We start from the raw sequence: 23,269 nt of genomic DNA, 5'->3' as shown, positions 1-23,269 counted from the left end.
ACAACAACAATAGCTTCCACATTATTAATAAGACAAAGATTTCAAGGGTACCGTTGTGAATCTGGCATAGCAATCTTGGCACGAAGGTTAGCTTAAAATTACAGTCCATTTAAGCAATGATTTCAAAACGCTATTACAGTTTTTATAATTTCATAGGTATTCAAGAATACAATGAAACAAATTAGTTTTACAAGCGTTTACAAATATATTTAGGGTGGAATAAATTTAAACCCCGAACTACATTTCATTAGTGAAAAATGTGAACAAGAAGAAATCCTTTTTTGAGGATAAGAAACCCTCAACCTTACCTTAGAAAATTCAGTGACACAGATGACGTCGTCATCGTTCTTAATCTTCATATTAGCGTGCATTCCAAAATATTTCTGGCACTCCGCATCATTGCCGGCAAAATATTGCCAAGCAGTATAGGTCTTCCCCCCGTCCACGCTCTTCTCCAGGGACCAAACACCAGGCCGAGGAGAATCCGCCATTGTTACAACAACATACGCAATATTATTATTATTTTCATCATTATCATTTTTACTATCATTATCATTACAATCATTTCATTAATATTCTCATAAATATAAAGCTGTGTATTAATAGGAAAACGACATAAAGCAATAATTAGGTGTATTTGATGTTGTTTTAATTGTACCTTACAATACACAAATGCTGTGTCTCATGTTTATTAAACTCATGATTTGATTTAAAAAGTCTTCTTCTTATTCTTAGTTTTCTGGTTCTCATCCTAAATAAAATGGTTTACCTGAAATGTTTGTAAAAGATCTATTTCTAGATCCACCCTGTTATATTTTCTTCCCCTGGATATAGGAGGGGATTGCCACCAGGTTGAGATATCACCATCAACAGCATTCTAGTTTTTATTCAAACCATACTTTATTTATTTTAATTTGAAAATTTGTAAGATTAGTGGTTGGGTTTATTTACAAAGTCCCTGGCACGAAGGAATTGTGTTTAAAATTGCGCTTTTTTATTTTTAGTTCTATCCTTTTTAACAGACTAGGCGCCCTCATCTTATATTTCAAATGAACATTTTCTCTTTGTATACATTTGTAGAACAAAAACAAAACAAAGTTCCGCGGACTTCATGAAAACAAATTGTCTAATATTTGGAATTTTGATCATCCATAAACCTTCCCTGGGAACATTTAAGGTCCCACACAAATTTTGGGCCCGATGGGTTCAGCCGTTTTTACTTTTAATGGATACAAACATATCAACACACACCAGGACAAGCCACTCAACACTTAACGCTACTAAATTTTCGGTAAGTATACTGCAAATTACTGCAGAACGCACCGAAAGCTTAGTTGAGGGTGAGCAAAGTATAGATTAAAAATCCCCGCCCCCCTTCCCCCCCCCCCAAGAAAGAACGAGGTTTAGCACGTTGGTTCTTTAACCATTAACTCGGTGATACATTCAATTCACAATTATCCTTTCTTCCTTTTTATTCAGTGTGTGCGCAAATCAATATGGCTTCTTAAGCCCGCGATTTAAAAATTTTGGCTCGAGTCGTAATTCCTTAAACCCGACTTTAAGACCCAATCTTCGACCCAACTCTGACGACAGCTTGTGTCACGTGATTGACAGCTGCAAGATCTTCGGCTCGGCTTAAGAAGTAACCCAATGAAAATAAAACCGACCTTGGTTTGTTTTAGTGGAGAATAAGGCTCAATGTTGAGTTCTTGTTCTCATAAAAACCCGGAATGCGCCAATTCCTACATGAAAATCCGCCAATTAGAATATTTAACCGGTTTTTGAACTCAACTCAGTGGAAAAAAATGATGCAGCTTGAATCAGAAAGCTCAAGCCGTAAATAAGGCCCAACGACAGCTTAGACTCGAGCCGAGTTTTTCCGAATTTTTTAAATCGCGGGCTCAGATAATTTAGGAACCTGCGTATTTGATACTGATCATTATAATAAATAAACTTATTATTGAATAAAATGCTTAATTTGATTATTTAAAAAAATTGGTTTACTCAAGGGAATGGGATATTATATCTTCAGATTTTCTTAAAAGAATATGATATAGATTGACGTAAATCTACAGTGATTACCAGAAAACTCTGAAATAGGAAGACGACTTTAAGAATCAAGTTATACCTATAAAATGTCCAATGAGCGCACAGCAATTGTGAAGTGTAAAATGACCCATTTCACTAAATTAGTGATTAGTGTCTAGTAATACTACTTGCTTTTTAACAACATCAACACACTTGAGTATTGCTGTAAAGTCGTCTTTCTATTCCATTGTTTTCTGGTTATTACTGTATAAATTCAAGAGTAGAGTTGAATTCCTTGGGTCCGTGAGTTTTAGTAAAATCTACACCCTCAGTATCCGGAGCATAGCAAACATCACAAACCTAAATAGAAACATTTTAAAATAGATTTTAATATTCGTCTTACAAATTTGTTGTTATTTTTAAATTACAGAAAATACTTAAGAAGTAAAAAAAAGTTGTATGATTAACACCATTAACTTTTAAAGAAGGCCATTAAGACCAACTTAGAAAATCCACGACTTGTACAAGAAACCCATCTTTAAACAAATACCACAATTACTTCTGGTCCTTTTCGGGAATATTTAGGATTAACTAAAAGATATCATATATGGGATTAACTATGTTTACAAATTGACTGAAATAACTCTTCCATAATAAACATTTCTAATTTTACACGAATTTTAAAAAAGTAAGAAAATTCGAGGAAACATTTATTTTTCACCTGGCCGCCCAGGATCTCCTTGTCCGTATTAGTATTACTCCAGGAGGACTCCTCTCTATCAAACCCAACTATCATATTTAAAATGATAATGATATTAATAATAATAATGATATAATAATNGTTATAGGTCTAAACAAGTAGCATTTGCTGTTATAGGTCTAAACAAGTAGCATTTGCTGTTATAGGTCTAAACAAGTAGCATTTGCTGTTATAGGTCTAAACAAGTAGCATTTGCTGTTATAGGTCTAAACAAGTAGCATTTGCTGTTATAGGTCTAAACAAGTAGCATTTGCTGTTATAGGTCTAAACAAGTAGCATTTGCTGTTATAGGTCTAAACAAGTAGCATTTGCTGTTATAGGTCTAAACAAGTAGCATTTGCTGTTATAGGTCTAAACAAGTAGCATTTGCTGTTATAGGTCTAAACAAGTAGCATTCGCAGTTATAGGTCTAAACAAGTAGCATTCGCTGTTATAGGTCTAAACAAGTAGCATTCGCAGTTATAGGTCTAAACAGGTAGCATTCGCAGTTATAGGTCTAAACAAGTAGCATTCGCTGTTATAGGTCTAAACAAGTAGCCTTAGCATTTTTTTGTCTAAAAAAGTAATGTTTTTACAAGAGAAAGGTCTAAAGTAAGTAGCATTCGTAGTTATTGGTCTGATCAAGTAGCATTCGCAGTTAGAGGTCTGAAAAAGTAGTGTTGAGTACAACTTTATGCCTTTACAAGTAGCATTCCCGGTTATAGGTCTAAATAATAGCATTCGCAGTTGTATGTCTAAACAAGTAGCATTGTGTACAGTTATGTGTTTTTAAAAATACAAGCATTCTTAGTAAAAGGTCTAAAGAAAGTAGCATTCGAAGTTGTATGTCAATTGTTGCACGTTTTAACATAATAGTGTCTGTTTGTTTGAAAGTACTAGTCCCCAGGTAAAGCTCATTTGTTCTATAAAAAAGCATTTGAACTTTGGATTAATTTTGGGTCTAGTCTATTCATGAAGCATTCATAATTTTAGCGTCAATTTGTTTGTACTTAATTGAGAAGCATTAAAAATTCTAAGAACCAAAGTTTAAAAAACTAGTTACCTGTTTTCTGCAATATTAAAGTAGGGCGGAGTCAGGATGAACTGGGCGTATACAGGGTCAGTGCAAAAATATATTTGGACCAACAGCAGGCCCAAAGCCTAGAAAATTATCTATTTTTTTTCTAAATATTTTTTTCCACGGGCAACGCCGGGCCCTTCATCTAGTAATATATAAAGCAATTTTCTCGATGTCTTTGTTAGAAACCAAAAATATGATCAAACATTTTGCCCTATTTTTACGGATTATTTATTTATACGAAGTATTTATTAAAGAAATTGTTTATTTAAAAAATGTTCTCCAAAATATTGAAAACCTCATACACCGTACCTTTTTAATTTGTTCTCGCATGATTACTAACTTTTGTTTAAAACATGTTAAACTTGCCAGAGCCCAGTTCTAACTACGAAATTACGAATACGGGCACGGCTACGGATGATATTGGGCTGGGTCTATTCCACATGTGTTCACAGTATGTTTCGGAGACATCTTAAATAACCTNTCCAGAGCAACTTTATACTTGAGTACATATAGAGCGCAGATTTGAAAAATATTAAAATGAAAATAAATTAAATCTTCTGAGAACCCAACATTTTTTTAGAAATCCGCGAAATCCTATCTTAAAATCCGCAAATCTTTTTTTAAAATCATTTCAACTATGGAATCGGTCGACAAGATGGGATCGGTGGTCAATATGGGATCGGTGGCTAATGTGGAATCGGCTGACAATGCTTCTGTTATTCTTGTGGATCAACCACCTAAAAATTCAACTCTAGATCTTACATTTGCTTGGAAAGATATCAAGGTATTCTCTTATCATTTAAGATCCACGAATGAAATCCAATTAAAGTTAGTTCGCACTGGAGATGTAAAGCTGGGTTATTGAAAATAAACTGATATTAAAGCTTTTAATGTTAATGTATGATGGAGAACAAGTAACAATATTTACAGAACTTGTGTTAATTATACATTAAAAGAGTACGTTTATATCACGGAAACCTTAGTCGAAAAAAAATTATAAAAATTGTGCATCCCCCGCCTAGCTTTAGACGAGCAATAAAATATCTTAATTTGAACCACGTCTTGAAAAATACATAGCGCTAAGAGATACGGACTTAATGCATCCCCCATTTACAATTCCCACTTTAAAGAAAGATCCTAAAATTGCTAATTAGGTGAGTAGTAAAGGCTCTAAACCTATTCTTGAAACTGTGAAGTACAACCTGGATATCAGGAATCTCTGTAAATCTATATTTAAACCAGAAAAGAACGAACTCGAGGAGGGTAAAGTTCTTCTCCAGTCTACTTTCGGAATGAGTAAGATTTTTTAATATTCACGAGCTATGAAAATGTATAAAGATTGCCGTCACTAAATTGTCAGTTCCTTAAACTGTACGTGTAAGACCCTTCATGCAAAGATGACAATGTTTATAATTTAAAAAACAGATTATTTTCAAGTGTGGTTTCTCATGCACAAAAGTGACTTGCGCATTTCTACTGCAGGAAAACATGTAGAAATTATCAGAATTAAACATTTTTAACCAAAAACTATATCTACCACACTATTGATCACATAAAGGTTTTATCGGGCGGTGCCATCTTTATATGGAGAGTCTCGACTAACTTCCATATTTACCACTTCTGCTTTCCATGGTCCAGCTTTTCAATGATTATTTTTTTATTTTCGGTTTTTAATCTTTAGAATCTGATTTCTAAATGTTGGATTTCTCATGAACATTTATACTTGATCTTGATTTTGTGTATTAACACAAAGCCATGATCTTTATGTTTTCTTTGAACATGGAAAAATTAATTTTTAGAAAATATATTGTTTTATTTTTGCTTAGTAAAAACTACAGAGCTGGTGGCAATCATTGGGCCTAGTGGATCAGGTATATACAGACTTAACCATGCATTTCCATAAAATTAAGTACATTTATTATCAATATAAAAATGCGATAAAAGGATGAATTAAAAATACAAATTACTGCACTATGAATATAATATATTTTAAATGTAATATATTTCAAAGGAATGATTCCTCATGTTCAGATCTGAGACTAAAGGGAAATGAACTATGATTTTTTAAACATAATATATTTATCAGAAATGGTTCCCCATGTTCAAATCTGAGACTAAAGGGAAATGAACTATGATTTTTTAAACATAATATATTTCAAAGGAATGGTTCCCCATGTTCAAATCTGAGACTAAAGGGAAATGAACTATGATTTTTTAAACATAATATATTTATCAGAAATGGTTCCCCATTTTCAGATCTGAGACTGAAGGGAAATGAACTATGATTTTTTAAATATAATATATTTATCAGAAATGGTTCCCCATTTTCAGATCTGAGACTAAAGGGAAATGAACTATGATTTTTTAAATGTAAAAGCAAGTAAATACCTAATGTGCAGTTTCAGTCTCTAACCAGTTTTTCCCAGTATTAAATGAATTTTGATTAATAATCTGTTTGATAATCTACTTATTCAAGGGACGTTTCTTGCAATTCTAAATGACCCATTATTTAAAGAGGACCATGCACGATTCTGAACATGAAACCTATATCTCAACATTAATGTAGAAGAAAATGTCGTTTTTATCTTGGAACGTGTTTAATTCTGATAATCACTCCAATTTTTTTACAATAGTAATGCACCAATTACATTTGTAGAGAAACCAAATATTGAAACTAATAAGTTTTGAAAATTATAGACATGGATATATAAATTATACTTGTTCAATGATCAGACAAAGCTTTTTCGGGTGCCAACATGAATCAGACATGCATGAGTCATGATCGGACATACACACAGACAGTCAAACAGAGATTTCATCTTTAAATATATAGAGAAGATAATCATCATTAATAGGATTCATAACAATATTATTTTTATTTATTTCTAGATACAAATTATTTTCCTTATCAATATGAGTTTCTATCTTACTTGCCTCTATATACATAATTGCTAAGGTAAATCCTTATTCCTTGATGCCCTGGTATTTAACCATGGAGTTGGAATAGAACTTGAAGGATCTCGTTATATAAACGGTATCGAGGTAGATAAAAAACAGATGAAGGGGATCTCAGCTTACGTAAACCAGGTTATATATCATCATGCTTTAAGGGATTGTAAGCATGATTTCATGCAAAGATAGCAATGTCCGATTTATAACGGTACCCTGGAAACCTTAATCTGACCAAAAATGCAAGTTACTTTCGCAGAGAAACCGCAAATGAAAAAAACAGTTTAAAGAAACCAAAACATGGATATATAAAATTCGGTGATGGTGATGGACCAAACCTCTGTAGAGTAAAAAAGTAGATAATAGTTTACATTTATTGAAAATATATTTCGGTCTGGGTTGACCCTCGTCAGTTCTTGAGATTGTTTCTGTATTCATGTTTAATCAGACAAAGCTTTTAAGGGCACCGTTGTAAATCGGGCGTTGCCAGCTTTCCATGAAGGGTCACTTGAAATTACGCTTACAGTCCCTTTAATATTAAATTAACCACCAAAAATATGGTTTTACTAAGCTTAGCTCTGATAACTAAGTAATTATGCTTTTTAAACATTGCAAAAATCAACAGAGTTTATATGTAATCTCTTAGTTTATATTTTATTATTGATTGTAATAGTTGTAACAAAGTGTTTTGGTTGTAACTTGTATTATAGATAGATTTCGAAATAAACAATCAACCAACTATTACTGTGTAATTAGAGATAGACGCGTTCGGCTTTTTCCATTTCGTTAGCTTGTTGTTCATGAACGTTCGGTTTTTTTCGGTCGTTCAAAAAATAAAAGTATTTCGTTCGTTCTCAAAATTATCATTCATTTTCCATCTTTTACGGTCGTTTTCTCAGTGAACGATTGTTCCGTAAAATTGTTCGTTCATTAAAATTGTTCGTTCAGTAAAATCGTTCGTTCAGTAAGATTGTTTGTTCAATAAAATCGTTCGTTGAGTGAAAAACGATCGTTATTGTCAATATCTATTGGAAAATTTATTCGTTCAGTAAAAAACTATCGTTTTCTCAAGTTAGTTAGAACGAATTTAAATCGTCTTTTTCATTTCTCCAAGTCGTTAATCCCTTGTTCGTTTATTCCTGAACGTCACCATTGTTCACGAAAAATTTGTAATATGTATTTCTTTGGCAAATACAATTATAATCTTGTATGTTCTATCTTTGTAATGCTATAATACTATAGATCAATATTGTAAATATGATTTGTGCACAGGAAGATCTGTTCCTTGAGCATTTGACTCCAGGAGAACATCTAGAGTATCAATCTATTCTACGGATGGGGGGTCTTGTAGCAGATAAAATAAGAACTAAACGAGTAGAGGAGGTATAATATTATCAAACTAGCTTGGAACCCAGCTTTGTCTGGAAACTGAACTTTCTCTATCAAAGTTAACCCGATCAACTTCAAATTTGTAAACCAAGCTAAGAACATTCCATTGGTTCTACAAAGCTCATTAATTCAAAATTTGAGGAAAATCGGTCAAAGGGTTCTTAAGTTATGATCGGACATACAAACAAACAAACAGAGATTACTACTTAATATATTTAGATAGATTATCGAAGAAGCACAATATTTTTATCCAAGTCTTATTAATTTGAAAATGTTTAGGTAATTCTTGAGCTGGGTTTGATGAAGTGTAAGGACACTATTATCGGAAGGAGAAACGAAGGTATTTCCATCAATGAATTTTAGTTCCAAAGGTTTCTAAAAAAATAATATTAAGGTTTGTCTGGAGGAGAGAGAAAAAGATTATCCTTTGCTTCTGAAGTATTAACAAATCCTCCAATAATGTTCTGTGATGAACCAACAACTAGTCTAGATTCATTCAACTCAGATCAAGTAGGGTTTAAACATACTATTTTATATATCATACTTATTTTATGCATGAACTTTTTATGTGAGTAAAGAATTAACCTTAGAACTAATTTATCTATCCTGAAAACTATGGAATTGAGTCTTCACCACAAACTCAAAATATATATATTTTTTAATTATCAAAGGTTCACGCTATAAGGTTGCAAAGATAAAGGGATTACAAATTTGAGATTGTGGCCAAGATTCAATTCCTTTGTTCATTTGTATATCTTTTCTATAATTACTGCATATTTAATATTAAAGTTTGAAAATCATTCTGGTATATGCAATATATTGTGCACTTTGCAATTTGTTTTTTTGGTGTATTAACTATAATAATAATGTTGAAATCTTGTCAACAAATTTTCTAAATATATTATGAATGGGGTTTAAGCATGTGAAATTCAAGTAACTAAAGTATCTTTAATATAAGATCATTTATAAGAATAACTTCTCATTTTTCTTCGCCAGACTTTAGAGGAGCAACTCTTTTTTAAAGTTAGATTTTGTAAACTAGGATCAATTCAGATAAAAAGAACATGGTGAATATTTCTTAATTTTACTTTCACTCAAAACTTTATTTTTATTTGTGAATAACTAAGAAAGGAAAATGAATGATTTTATCTTCAAACTACATTAATTAGTTAAATTCTTGTTAAGGTATTAACTGTTCTGCGGAATCTAGCTAGCCAGGGTAAAATAATTCTGACAACCATCCATCAACCATCCTCATCAATATTCTCCTTGTTTGACAAAGTTATGCTCCTTGGATACGGTCAGGTTCCATTCTTTGGTAGCATGGAGGAGACTAATCAGTTCTTTAAGGATATAGGACATCCAGTCCCTGCCTTATACAGTCCTGTAGACTGGTATACGTCCTGTTTATCCACCATGGGTAAATCTAACTATATAACCAACATGTACATCACATCAGCTGTTTATTCTAAAAACAAGGCGGAGCTTCAGCAAGAGATAGAGGAGGCAGACTTTAAACAATTCCCTGAGGAAATAAATCTTACTCGAACAGATAAATTTTGTGAAAGGTTTAGACAAAATATTGAAAATTCAAGTTATTTAAAACACAGAACATTCCTCCAAATTTATCTTTCATTTTTAGTAGTTGGGAGCAGTTCAAAGGTCTACTCTTCAGATCAGCGGATTCAAAACTAAGGTTATATTTAATGTAACATTTTTTTGAGGCCTTTCAGTATTCAAACACGTTAAATGAAGCTTAAAATCATTTGCTTCATTTATGTTTTTAATTTTTTAATGTAGAAAAATATTACTGAGATAAATGAACATTTTTAAATATTTAGAGGAGATGGAGGATACAGAGTTGATCTATACATTACACTCTTTATTGGATCTATCATTGGGAGTATATTCCTTGATCAGGATAATAGTGAGGATAGCGTTAATAATATTAATGCTCTAATCTTCGTTATTCTTGTAATGGAAATATTAAGGTGAATAAAAAATACAGAATATAAAGTACAAATATAAAATCTGGGAACCTTTCATTTAAACACAGTTAATCAGACTTATTCATTCCTAGTGTAACCAATTTATCATAAGTCAAATCCCAAGATTTAAAAAAAAATAGGTTTTATCTAATTCAGTGCAGCTTAAATCTCACCAGTGCAGAGTTATGATTTGCTTACAGTCTAAGTAGTAATATTGTTTAGAGGGTACTGGATCTGAGTAATAATATTGTTTAGAGAGTACTGGATCTGAGTAATAATATTGTTTAGAAAGTACTGGATCTGAGTAATAATATTGTTTAGAGAGTATGTATCTGAGTAATAATATTGTTTAGAGAATACTGGATCTGAGTAATAATATTGTTTAGAGAGTACTGGATCTGGGTAATAATATTGTTTAGAGAGCACTGGATCTAAGTAATAATATTGTTTAGAGAGTACTGGATCTGAGTAATAATATTGTTTAGAGGGTACTGGATCTGGGTAATAATATTGTTTAGAGAGTACTGGATCTGAGTAATATTATTGTTTAGAGAGTACTGGATCTGAGTAATAATATTGTTTAGAGAGTATGGATCTGAGTAATAATATTGTTTAGAGAGTATATATCTGAGTAATAATATTGTTTAGAGAATACTGGATCTGGGTAATTTTAGAGAGTACTGGATCTGGGTAATAATATTGTTTAGAGAATACTGAATCTGAGTAATAATATTTTTTAGAGAGTATGTATCTGAGTAATAATATTGTTTAGAGGGTACTGAATCTGAGTATTTACATTGTTTAGAATACTAGATCTGAGTAATTATATTGTTTAGTGTACTGGATCTGAGTAATTATATTGCTTATAGTACTACATCTGAGTAATTATATTGTTTAGAGCACTAGATCTGCGTAATCATGTATTGTTTAGAGTATTGAATCTGAGTAATTATATTGTTTAGTTTATTGGATCTGAGTAATTATATTGTTTAGTTTTTTGGATCTGAGTAATTATATTGCTTATAGTACTAGATCTGAGTAATGATATTGCTTAGAGTACTAGATCTGAGTAATTATGTATTGTTTAGAGCATTGGATCTAAGTAACTATATTGTTTAGTTTACTGGATATGTGCAATTATATTGCTTAAAGTACTGTAGATCTTAGTAATTATATTGTTTAGAGTACTAGATATAAGTAATTTTATTGTTGAGAGTACTGGATCTGAGTAATTGTATATTGTTTAGAGTAATCTGAGTAATTAAATTGCTTAGAGTACTAGATCTAAGTATTTAAATTGTTTATAGCACTAGATTTGAGTAATTAAATTGTTTAGTACTAGATCTGAGTAATTATATTGTTTAGAGTACTAGATCTGAGTAATTATATTGTTTAGAGTACTAGATCTGAGTAACTATATTGTATAGCGTACTAGATCTGAGTAATTATATTGTTTAGTGTACTAGATCTGAGTAATTATAATGTTTAGAGTACTGGATCTGAGTAATTATAATGTTTAGAGTACTGGATCTGAGTAATTGTATATTGTTTAGAGTACTATTTCTGAGTAATTATATTGTTTAGAGTACTGGATCTGAGTAATCATAATGTTTAGAGTACTGGATCTGAGTAATTGTATATTGTTTAGAGTACTAGATCTGAGTAATTATATTGTTTAGAGTACTAGATCTGAGTAATTATATTGTTTAGAGTACTGGATCTGAGTAATTGTATATTGTTTAGAGTGTTGGATCTGAGTAATGATATGAGTAATGCTCTAATAATCTATAAACGTGAATCCATGAACGGATTATATAAACCTTATATTTTCTATCTCAGGTAATATTTTAGTATTTTAAAATAATGGATAAAATACACTGATTTATAAGTAACGAGTATTGGATGATTTTAAATTAAATATTAATCGTAGAAGTATTTTTAAATACTGAACTGCTGCCATTTTTAACAATCATTCTACAGAAAAAAAATATTTATTATTGACAAAAATAAACTTACTAGACGAATTGATTGATTAGATGTAAATATCTATTCTCTATCTAGTAAAGTATTGATTGATCTCCCGTTCTCATTGTTCCTTGTTTTCCTTAACTTTGCTCTTGTATACTGGATGTCAGGTAATATCTCTTGTATACTGGATGTCAGGTATGGATAAACTCAGGGATTGGGTAGTATATCATTTTTATTAAAGATGTAATACAGAAGGTCAAGCTAAAACTATTTGTTAGAATTCTGATTATAGATTGATATACATAGTACATATAATGTTCTTCACCTAATAGGCATGAATGAATCTGTTGTAAGATTTCTACAAGGAGTTCTTCTTGTCTTCATTTTCCATGTTGGAGTTAAAGGTAAATTACATGTATGAATTTGAACTGCCTACCGCCACGCCGCGCTGGTTCAAATTTGAATGACCGATTCAAACCATTCCTTAAAGGGACTGTAAAATGAAAGGGGATATAGTCTAAAGCCTATACATTTTAGCCGTTGATCTCGACCAATAATAGTTCTATCTGATGTCCCTGTCTGGAGAAATTGATATAAATCTGTGTCCAAGTTATCATTTATGTAATATAGTCGATGTAGCAATGTAACCAGATACGGCATGGCCATTGGTGGAAATTCTGATCATTTGGTACAAACGAAGCCACGTGACAGATACTGAACTGCCATTGGTGAAAAAGCTGGTCATGTGAATGTGATACAGATGTTAAAAGCATACAATCAATGATATCTATTAAAAATGAACAAGTATTATATTCAAATATAGGAGCTGACATAAATTTTTAGACAACTCTGGGTTATCAGATTCGTTCCAAATTCATAGTTCAGTCCCTTTAATCTTTAATTATAATTAGTGGTAAAATTTGAACTGGCAATATATGTAGTTTAGTAAAACAGCTCAAATTATGTAAATTCGGACTCGGTTTTTTACAATGTTTGTATTTGCAGGATTTGCACTGGGTGTAGCTTGTTTAACAGATTCCTACTCCAACTATATAAACTATCTATACATAGTTCTAAATATAGTTCATAGTGGGTTCATGCATAAACAGGATTCAGACTCATGGTTCTATTATACTAGGTAAAGAAGGCCAGGGGGGATTATTATCAATCATAATTCCTCTTACTTGAACAATTATTTGGAAAACAAAAAGGTTTTTTTTCCTAAAGTCCAAAAATTAATCCTGTTTTCGTTTTCGCTTATCACACACTCACATGTGATCCAAATGTTGCAAGATCTTATGCAAAAATTGCTAAAAACTTTGCCAAAACATATGCTGTAGAGGTGTTAAGGTAAAATGTTGATGTATAATATTGAGTTGGTGAGGTAAAATTAAAAGCCAAGATGATGCGACACAATGTATACAAATTACCATAGCAATCTGCATCTTTTTATGCTTGATAACTTTTATTTATTTTTTTTTAGATTTTTTACGTTAAACCATTATGCATCTACTGGTTTACTGTATAATCAATGGATTGATGAATATAATGTATCCTGTAGAAGATTACCTGATGATTGGAGGAAACTTGACCAAACGTCATGCAAGTAATATATCTATATATAAATTTGGCTTGTCTGTCTGTCTGTTTGTATCCAATAAACGTCAAAACGGCTGAACCGATCGGGCCCAAATTTTTTGTGGGACATCTAGGGACTCCAGGGAAGGTTTATGAATGATCAAAATTTCAAATATTTGTCTCCATCAAAATTCGATCGTCATTAAATTTTTAAAATTTTGAAAATCCGCGAAATTTTTTGTGAAAATCCGCGAATTATTTTTGTTTTGTTTTACGATGTACACAAAGAGAACACGTTCACAATTAATTTAGAAGATGGGCGCGAAGCGCCCTCTAAGGCTAGAAAGAAGGGCGCGAAGCGCCTGGAATTTCTAGTATTTTATATTTACATAAAATATAAATTATGAATTATATCTTAAATATTCAATATAATTTTTAGAACTGGAGTAGAAGTAGTTCAAGGAGAACTTCATCAAGATCTAAACTTTATATCTCAAGATAACCAGCTGACTATTCTTATACTCATGGCATTCCTCTTTCATGCTCTAGCTTTACTTATACTTTGGAGGAAATCATTGAAACATTGAGTAAACATATGTACTGTGTGTTGTATTCGTTTATTTTTAGATGCTTTGAACTAAAGAAATTGAATATAATAATAAATAGAAATTTAAAGATTTGAATAAAACTTTTTTTTTATCTAGAAGCTGAATAAAAGGATTCACGGATACAATAATTTAGAATCTGAGTTTAACAATTTAGAATCTGAGTTCTACAATTTAGAATCTTAGTTCGATAATTTAGAATCTGAGTTCATCAATCTAGAAAATGAGATTAACATTCTAGAGTATGAGTTAAACAATCTAGAATACGAAATTAACAATCTAGAATATTAGTTTAACAATCTAGAATATTAGTTTAACAATCTAAAATATGAGTTTAACATTCTAGAATATGATTTAAAAAATCTAAAATATGAGTTTAACAATCTAGAATATGAATTTAACAATCTAGAATATGAATTTAAAAATCTATAGAATATGAGATTAGCAATCTAGAATATTAGTTTAACAATCTAGAAAATGAGATTAACATTCTAAAGTATGAGTGAAACAATCTAGAATATGAAATTAACAATCTAGAATATGAGATAAACAATCTAGAATATGAGTTTAACAATCTAGAATATGTGTTTAACAATCTAGAATATGATTTAAAAAATCTAAAATATGAGTTGAACAATCTAGAATATGAGTTTAACAATCTATATTATGAGTTTAACAATCTAGAATCTGAATTAAAAAATCCATAATCTGAGTTTAAGAAATTAGAATCTGATTTTAATAAAAACAAATTAAATGAGATTTTACAATTATAGAGTGCAGGGGTGTAGCATTAGTAATGAATAGTAGATTTTATACCCTTCTTCAAAACATGGTTGTTATTATTTCTAATCAAAATTATCATTATTATTATATCAATTGTTTCAAATCCCGATTACAATAAAAGGTTTAATATTATAGTCAGTAATCTACAGTATTTATCAAATTGTTTTCCTGTGATACGAATTAAATTAATTTAATGACGCAGTTATTGTTATTATCATAATATAAACAATCATATATAGTTCGGAAAATACAAAATCTAGAATATGAGATTAACAATCATATATAGTTCGGAAATATACAATCTAGAATATGAGATTAACAATCATATATAGTTCGGAAAATACATATGTTAAACATATATATTGACTAAAAAACATGAGCCTGACTAAATCTGTGCATAATTCAGAAACCTCCAATCGTAAAAAAATGGAAAAATCGAAGACTTAATGAATGATACATATTATGCATCTGAATTACAGTGGAAACAGCTAATATTATCTTCTAAACAAACATATAAAGAAAGATAAAGTCCCCCAGTTAACGAAAATTCTTGTAGAAAACCTTTTCTCTGCAACATGATGGGACGGACTCTAGTTTTTTCAATTCTTATACTGACACTGAATAATTCATCCGCGCAAAATCAATCATCTACATCAACATCCACAACAACTACGGGATATCCATATACTACAACCACAAGATATCCAACTACAACTACGACATATCCATATACTACCACCACAAGATATCCAACTGCAGTTACAGGATATTCAACAACAACTACAGGAACTACAACAACAGCTGGTTGTCCTGAAGGATGGATTAATGGCTTGTATTCAGGATGCTTCCTACCTATTCATCAGGCAACCGGTGTTAACTGGTTACAGGCTACTCAGGTTCTTCACTATATAGACAAATACTATTAATAAGTATTATTTTATTTTGTAAAATATAAATTAGAAAGCTGTGAGGGGGGGGGGGNAAATCCTATATACGTCCTTCACGGTGATCCAAGGGTTGCAAGCTCTCACGCAGTAGACAATTAATGAAGAACATTTTCCCCATTACTTCTTAAAAACTAAATCTAAAGCAATTACTTTTAGAAACCATTTTCACCACATTGAGCATGTAATAATGTTCCCGTAAAATACCCTAGGCATCCAAGGTTATAATGCAAGGAAAGTTAATTGCAGTTGCGTATACTCAGTTGCTCACATATTGAAACCAGCTATCTCTGGGCGAAATTTGTAAACAAGAATAGATGCATCAGTGTTTGTTTAGTATCCGAGGAGGATAAAAGCATTAATTTTTGATAATTTTGTTAATTTACATAATAGTTTCCTATGACCAGAATATTTCATTGATTTTTTATGTGAAAGATGGATCTCATGTCAGGATTCGACATCCGTCTTGTGTTTACATTACCGCCCAGAGACAGTACACTGCAGTACAAAAGATGCGTACACCTCAACAATAAGTTTTCTTGCATGATAACCTTGATAGCATCAATCAAATATAGGTTTGTGAAGAGGTGGGTGGGGTTCTGGCAGAAATCTATGATCCCTCTGTCCAGGTAAATATTCTGATTTGAAAATTGTGTCAGCACTCAGCATATGTTTGTTTGCAAATTAAGAAAACATTAACTAGCAAATTATAAAAATGCTGTTAAAAGCAAAAAAGCATCTCGCGGAAAGGGTTCAAATTTTATTGTAAATTCTGAAACTGTTAAAAAAAGAATGTTTCTTAAATTAAAAAGGACTGTGTCGTTGTAATTTCAAGGATGGGCCTGTCTGATTCACGCCGATACCCTGTATCTGATCAATTAAGCGGAAGATATATATGATTGATATTTCATGCATGCTTGATTAACAATGATTGTTTAGGATTTTTTGAAAAGTATTTTACAGTTTGAAGAAAATATCATTGGTCAGTATTTTGTATTTGAAGAATAATTCCATTTAAAAAAGAATTATTATAATAAAATTGTTTCTATTTAGGAAAATATGATTGGTGGCTAGCACTGAACGATATTGGTCACGAGGGAGAGTAAGTAGAAATATATATTCGTTTAACCACAATTCTTTTTTTGATACAGGGTGTCTCACGAAACATGACAGTTAGTGAATAAATCTTCTCCCAAAATTTGTTCAATTGATACCAAAGAATATTGCATGGAAGTCATATCACAGTAAAATTTATTTCAAAGTAAAAATATATTATAGTGAAAGATTTTTTTAGCCCCTGTCCTATATGCGACAAAAAAAGAAAATATTTTTTTTTATAGAATAAATTAACTAGAATAAAATGAACTTTACCAACTGAGAAAATCTATGAATAAAACCTAAGACAGGAGAAAAAGATTGTTTAATTTAAAATATTTAATTTTTAGCAACAACAAAAAATTTGGGCCCGATCTGTTCAGCCGTTTTGACGTTTATTGGATACAAACAAACAGACAAGCTAAATTTATATATAGATTTCAATTTTAGCTACATCAAAAAAACTAACAAAGATATCTAATCTCGGTAGTTAAGAAAATTTAACGAAAACTAGATTAAAATAGACCCTCTTTTACCTATATTTTATAAACGTATAATTATCGTTTTTTTTTAGCTAGGAACTCTTCTATTGTGGATCTATGCATGATCTCAATCTTTTGTTAACCTGCAGATTAATTTAATCTTTTTTCGATATCCCGCATAATAGTCGTACCTTGAAGAAGAAACTGAATGAAGAGATTGTACTCAAATTAAAAGTGTCTACTGTGGCTATCGAGATCATCAAGCGCTCGGGATTATGAGTATTCAACATAAAAGTTTCCAACTCTGGACAATGTTTGCTTTGATGCTTCTATCAATAGGTTCCGCTGGTCTAACGAGAACTACAGTACATACAGAAACTGGGGACCTAGCCGTCCTACATATCCTGATCAATACAACCATGCCGACTGTGTGTACATGGGATCAGGTACGGTACGAACTAGACAGGTACGGTACACGCTGTTTTAGAAAACCGTCTGAAGACAAAACAATCAAATAAATTCATTAAAAATATTGCATGGCAATTCTTAAAATATTTCGAAAAAGAATCCTGAGTCGCAAGTTCTAAATCTTGTTTTCATATGTTAGTTTGGGCAAAAGGGTTTTGATATATTTACAGTTTTCTTGTAATAAAAATATAGTGGACAAGAAGTCCACTATATTGTTTTCCTACATTATAAAACTAAAAAATTTCCTAGCTTTTCCTTGATTTTTAAGTAAATTTCCTAAAAAAAATTGAAAATTAAAAAATTTATAGATTGAGATATTCTACAAAATTCCGAACCCGATCGGTTCAGCCGTTTTGACGTTAATTGAAAAAACGACAACCGGAGTCCAGACAGGCTAAAGATATAAATATATACATATTTCTTAGCAGTCGTATTAAATGAGAAAATTTTGATAAAATGTTCGTTTTAATTTGTTTAATTCTAGAATATTTCTGGTACGATGAAAACTGTGATCGTCAAAGTCCCAACCTTGCTCCACTGTGCTTCATACCTTTCTCTCAATAGTCCCAACCTTGCTCCACTGTGCTTCATACCTTTCTCTCAATAGCACCAGCATATGCTCGATACTTGATTTGACAAAATTTAAGAAAATTAGTATTTGTAATGATTTTAACTTAATAAAGATTAGTTATATAGCCAGATAGATAGATAAACAGCTAAAGGGACTGTAAGCGTAATTTAATGTAACTCCCCTATAAAAGATGGCAATGCAAATTAAAACATTTATAAATAATTCATACTTGATCAGATAAAGCTTTTAAGGGTACCTTTGTGAATTGAGCATACCCATCTTTGCAGGGAGTGTAACTTGAAATTATGCATATACCGTCCCTTTAAATGAAGAACATAGCTAAGATATTCACGCCCTATATAAAGTAAGGATTCACTTTGTGTCAAAAAATACCAAATTAATGATTACAAACAATTTTAACTATTCAAAAGCATTAAATATTTAAATGTTAATCTTCATTTTTTGCGAGTTTTTTGGGTCTGATGTTTCTAGTGAGAAAAATCTAAAGTCGAAAGGATATTCTACAAAATAGGGAGTTTCCAGATATTAAAAAACCTTACAAAATGTTTTCGACACAAAATGTGGGTCTTCCCACTAAAATAATTTTTTTCGATTATACACAAACTTTAATACGTTCGGAAACTGTAGTTAATTTAATGATAAACAGAAATATTAAAACTACGTCTATAAATTTACCATTCATAATCAATTAATCAATTAAATAGATTTATTATCCGTTGCACCCGGATCCTTGGAAAATATTTGAATTAATTAAGTTCTGGTGTTCACGACGCTGTAAAGAATAAATACAATTAATAAGATAATAACCTACAATCTGAAATCTGAGATCAAAACTTTTGAGTAAATTAGTGCTCTAACCTACATCGCTTGATCTAGATTTCCACTAGAATGTTAAGAAAGAATTGTGTTTGATCTCTCAATTTTAGTTATCCCTGCAAGGTATGGCAAAGGTATCCCTGCAAGGTATGGTAAAGGTATATCTGCAAGGTATGGTAAAGGTATATCTGCAAGGTATGGTAAAGGTATCCCTGCAAGGTATGGTAAAGGTATCCCTGCAAGGTATGGTAAAGGTATCCCTGATGGTAAAGACAACTACTTAAAATCTAAGAGAAACACAAAACACAAAAACTTTAAAATCTTTTATAGCTATAGCTCTAATGGAAGATACATTTTGTATAAATACTGATGCAGAAATCTGGGCTTTCAAAAATGTGATCTATATTCTCCACAATCATCTATATAGGTTATTTATTAGTTTTCAGAAATCAAAGATGATTTTTATAAATTATCATAATTAAATGAGAAACACAACGTTACCCTTGAAAGCTTTGTCTGATCAAGTATGAATTAGATATGCATGTTTTTGACTTAAAGAAGCCATATAAGGGGAAACGAACAGAAATAAACACTTTTTGAGTCAGAATAATGACGCGTTCAGGCAAAACTTTTGACTTTCGACCACCCTTGAACCTTCTATGGGGTCACATGAGCCACCACAAAAATATTGGCCTGAACACTCAGCGGGGCGACGTTCCATATTTTTGACCAGATTAAGGTTTAAAGGGTACTGTTGTAAATCGGACATCGCCATCATTGCATAAAGGGTCACTTGAAATTACGCTTACAGTCCCTTTAAACCATTTCATTGAACTGTCCCTACAAGAGAGGTGATAAATTATATTTTGTGCCTCACATTTCTCTTATTTATAACTTTTACAATAGTTTGAAAATAATCAACATTTTATTTTACATTTTTAGTTGAATGGTGTTAATCCCCCCCCCCACACTCTCAATAACACGCTATAAAATCTTTAAAATATTATTTTTAGCGCAAATATTATTTATGATATCTTCTGTCAATCTATATCATTCATTTATATATACTTTGCTTTTCTGTCTGTCTGTCCTGGCGTTTGTTTGTTTGTATCCAATAAACGTACAAAAGGCTGAACCGATTTGTCGGCCTCACATGAATCCAAAGCGGAGATTTAAAAGACTTTAAACAAAGCAAAAACAGACTTTACTACCTATTTACGTCCATATAAGGACCAAGTGAAGACTCGAGTTTTAGCTAGACTTTATTTTATGTAAACCCAATATCTCTTCTTAGACTCGGTCCGTAGTAAAGCCAAATATGTAAATTTCATAAAAACTATAATTTTACATTTGAAATCTTATAAATTATCTGTGTCAAAATGCAGAGAAAGCCTTTTAATCAGTCTCTCATTGGTCGAATCAGAACCAATCAGAAGACAACCTAAGACTTGGGATCATAGATATCTAGACTGGGGATTCCCAAAGCATGATATTGTGTTGATTATGCATTACTTTTAAAATCTTAGCTCTGGGAAAGTTTTTACCTTGAAAATGCACCAATTTAAACAAAAAAATGCCCAACATTTTTAGAACGATGAAAAATGGCGACTTTCAGCCACAGTTCAAAACTGAAAATAATATCATTGAAATTCCACGGGCACTCAAAATAAAATCATAATTTAATACCACGCGCGGGTAAACGGCGGGAGTAACGATAAGTACAAAATAATATAAACCTGGGCAACGTCGGGAACTCTAGCTAGTATTATATATTACGGAAAAAACTTAACACTTGAATTCTAATAAGTAGATACATGAACATTTCAATATATTTGTATCACCCAATTATTATGGTTTGCAGGTCTATAAAGTTTTTGGACTGAATTTTTCTCTTTATCTAGAGAAGGTTTTTAGCCGGCCTTAAATTTTAGATTGAAAAAGCCAGGACATAAATATTTTAGAAAAAGTCTACTTATTTTTGGGAATTCCGGGAACCAATTATAGTGACACAACAATACACTTGAAGACTTTATATAATCAATCAATAATATTGAAATGTGTCGTTTTTCTAGGTTTACAAGTGTACTGTAACAATGGGCGATTTTGTTGATCTTTTACGATCAGTGATTCAAGGATTTTTTGGATCACTGAGACCATAGCTACCTAGGGGCATCATGCCCCTTCCCCCCCCCCATGTTTTACCCTACAGTTGAACTTTTGAATCCTATTTTGAATCCTAACGGATTTATTTAAGTTTGCATTTGGATTCTATAAATAACCCAAGCGACGCCGAATTTTCCGTTATCTTGAAGACCCAAGCGTTGGGGAGGGGGCGGACCAACCCCGGGGTAGCTAGGGTTAAATGCAAACCTAGGATGGAGAAAATCGTGCAAGAATGATCAGTCTATCAGGATCAGGAGATTGAGAAGGAAGGAGGAGAAGTAGTTGATTGAATCCACGTTGATCCTGTTTGCTCATAATTAGTTTGTATAATTCGTATTGTATCATTTAGTTTTTACCTATTATTCGTTTCTCATGTTAATAATAAATATTGAATACCGTATCTCTGAATATTAGAAATTTGGTTGAGTTGCATTTCGTTTTTATTCATATATTAAATGGTGACATGCTTGAAAAATTGGATTCCTTACTAAATTAGCAACAACCTTGTTTCTTTATATTCAGCGAAACAGTTTTCGAACATTCCGACGCACCCTAGTCGGAATGCTAGAAATCTGCCGGTAGAGCATGCGCAGAACGCGGCATTGAAAACCGACGCCAACTAAACCCGCCTCAGTTCTATACTAAACTCGCCTTTGTGAATTTGAATTCGTGACTATTAATTTTGTTCTGAGGTAATTTCCTTCGATTATTTTTTTTCAATTGTGTCAAAATTTCACTAATTTTCTTTTCGACAATGGCGTATTGGCTTTCAACATGCTCTTATGCTTGTGACAGACCGACGATAGTTAGATTGACGGGGATTTAAGTTAAAATGGGTAGTGGACGGATAGACACGATGTTTTTTCGAATAGAATTGTTCATAACAATAAAACTACATGCTCTTTCTTGCCTAGGATGAATAACGACGTCATGGAGCAAGAGGAGAACGGGGAGAGGCCAAGATGGTTCATAAGGTGGCTCAAGGACACCTTCCTTCCCCAGCAACGTGATCCCGTGGAAGAACAAATTGAAAAATTTTGCGATGCATTGGAGTCTGTTCCTAACCTCGACAACTCCGTCAAGCAGACCCTGGAGAGAAAGCTGAACCACGAAGCTAGAGTGGGAGAAGCACAGAAACAGGATAAACTCAAGCTCAAGGGAATCCTCAAGACCCAGCCAATTCCTGCAATCGAACCAGGTGCCAGCATGCCGTGGAGCAAGATTTCTGATGCTGAAGCCAAGATAGTATCTAGAGCCTTAGAGCATATCAAAGTTCAGGATTTTTCTCTGCAATCCCTGAAACACTGGATAGCCCACTTCACTGATCTATACGATAAGAATTTCATTAACTCCCGCATTGGGCGGATAGCAGTGATTTATAACTCGTGTTCCTTATCCCTGAAGAACCGCCTGACTGTGCTAGGAGTGGGAGATGATGCGAATGATGAATCTTACTCATTTGTCAATCTTCTCCAAGTAATAACCACTATCGTCCATTCACCTGATTTGCGCGATTTAGCGATTATGCTCTTGTACGAGGGCATCAAGCAATCTGCTTCAGAAAGTGTGCAAAATTATCTTGAAAGAGTTAAAGATGCGGG

The 23,269-nt window shown here is 32.1% G+C and overlaps 3 protein-coding genes and 1 long non-coding RNA gene across 7 annotated transcripts in view; 2 read left to right on the top strand and 2 right to left on the bottom strand.

Moving 5' to 3' along the window:
• The window catches only part of LOC111710858 (laminin subunit alpha), a 38,386-nt gene extending 35,562 nt beyond the window's left edge, over positions 1-2,824 (bottom strand). Inside the window, exons 1-4 of the mRNA XM_023485025.1 lie at positions 2,750-2,824; positions 2,323-2,388; positions 769-877; positions 309-511 (exon numbers count right to left, since the gene is read on the bottom strand). Of these exons, the coding sequence (XP_023340793.1) occupies positions 309-511; positions 769-877; positions 2,323-2,388; positions 2,750-2,824 (453 nt within the window). The remainder of the gene's footprint in view (positions 1-308; positions 512-768; positions 878-2,322; positions 2,389-2,749) is intronic.
• Positions 2,825-3,127: 303 nt separating this feature from the next.
• LOC111710860 (uncharacterized) lies at positions 3,128-4,255 on the bottom strand. Of its 2 annotated transcripts, none has more exons than XR_002767142.1 (3): positions 4,158-4,255; positions 3,831-3,928; positions 3,128-3,168 (listed from the first exon to the last, which is right to left on the bottom strand). It is a non-coding gene; the product is annotated as an uncharacterized LOC111710860 (long non-coding RNA). The 2 variants fall into 2 exon arrangements; XR_002767141.1 differs by lacking the exon at positions 3,128-3,168 and adding an exon at positions 3,242-3,284.
• A 194-nt stretch (positions 4,256-4,449) lies between these two features.
• On the top strand, positions 4,450-14,403 carry LOC111710862 (protein white). Of its 2 annotated transcripts, none has more exons than XM_023485032.1 (16): positions 4,450-4,632; positions 5,003-5,144; positions 5,675-5,719; positions 6,805-6,935; positions 8,070-8,180; positions 8,466-8,526; positions 8,581-8,696; positions 9,372-9,754; positions 9,829-9,882; positions 10,028-10,177; positions 11,918-12,013; positions 12,236-12,309; positions 12,475-12,546; positions 13,148-13,280; positions 13,626-13,748; positions 14,160-14,403. In XM_023485032.1, the coding sequence occupies exons 1-16, from the start codon at positions 4,486-4,488 to the stop codon at positions 14,305-14,307; spliced, it is 1,986 nt and encodes a 661-aa protein (XP_023340800.1). In that variant the 5' UTR covers positions 4,450-4,485; the 3' UTR covers positions 14,308-14,403. The 2 variants fall into 2 exon arrangements, with proteins under 2 accessions (XP_023340800.1, XP_023340801.1); XM_023485033.1 differs by having other exon boundaries at positions 13,626-13,744; positions 14,160-14,241.
• Positions 14,404-15,641: 1,238 nt separating this feature from the next.
• LOC111710861 (perlucin-like protein) lies at positions 15,642-18,796 on the top strand. 2 transcript variants are annotated; one of them, XM_023485031.1, is made up of 7 exons: positions 15,642-16,004; positions 16,628-16,681; positions 16,992-17,034; positions 17,106-17,154; positions 17,969-18,075; positions 18,582-18,616; positions 18,660-18,796. In XM_023485031.1, exons 1-7 carry the CDS (start codon positions 15,684-15,686, stop codon positions 18,702-18,704), a joined length of 654 nt encoding a protein of 217 aa, XP_023340799.1. In that variant the 5' UTR covers positions 15,642-15,683; the 3' UTR covers positions 18,705-18,796. The 2 variants fall into 2 exon arrangements, with proteins under 2 accessions (XP_023340799.1, XP_023340798.1); XM_023485030.1 differs by having other exon boundaries at positions 15,643-16,004; positions 18,582-18,796.
• The last annotated feature ends 4,473 nt before the right edge of the window (positions 18,797-23,269 follow it).

The sequence above is a fragment of the Eurytemora carolleeae genome, unplaced genomic scaffold, assembly GCF_000591075.1.
Source record: "Eurytemora carolleeae unplaced genomic scaffold, Eaff_2.0 scaffold1106, whole genome shotgun sequence".
Lineage (NCBI taxonomy): Eukaryota > Metazoa > Arthropoda > Copepoda > Calanoida > Temoridae > Eurytemora > Eurytemora carolleeae.
The sequence above is the reverse complement of the archived record's forward strand: the minus strand, read 5'-3'. Positions and strand labels throughout refer to the sequence as shown.

Excerpts from the sequence above, each read along its gene's own strand:
- LOC111710862 (XM_023485032.1), top strand. The coding sequence starts at position 4,486 with ATGGAATCGGTCGACAAGATGGGATCGGTGGTCAATATGGGATCGGTG. Across the intron at positions 5,145-5,674 it reads CCAGTCTACTTTCGGAATGA|TAAAAACTACAGAGCTGGTG; the intron begins GTAAGATTTTTT and ends ATTTTTGCTTAG. Across the intron at positions 8,697-9,371 it reads ATTCATTCAACTCAGATCAA|GTATTAACTGTTCTGCGGAA; the intron begins GTAGGGTTTAAA and ends ATTCTTGTTAAG.
- LOC111710861 (XM_023485031.1), top strand. The coding sequence starts at position 15,684 with ATGATGGGACGGACTCTAGTTTTTTCAATTCTTATACTGACACTGAAT. Across the intron at positions 16,005-16,627 it reads ACTGGTTACAGGCTACTCAG|GTTTGTGAAGAGGTGGGTGG; the intron begins GTTCTTCACTAT and ends AATCAAATATAG. Across the intron at positions 17,035-17,105 it reads GTTTGAAGAAAATATCATTG|GAAAATATGATTGGTGGCTA; the intron begins GTCAGTATTTTG and ends GTTTCTATTTAG.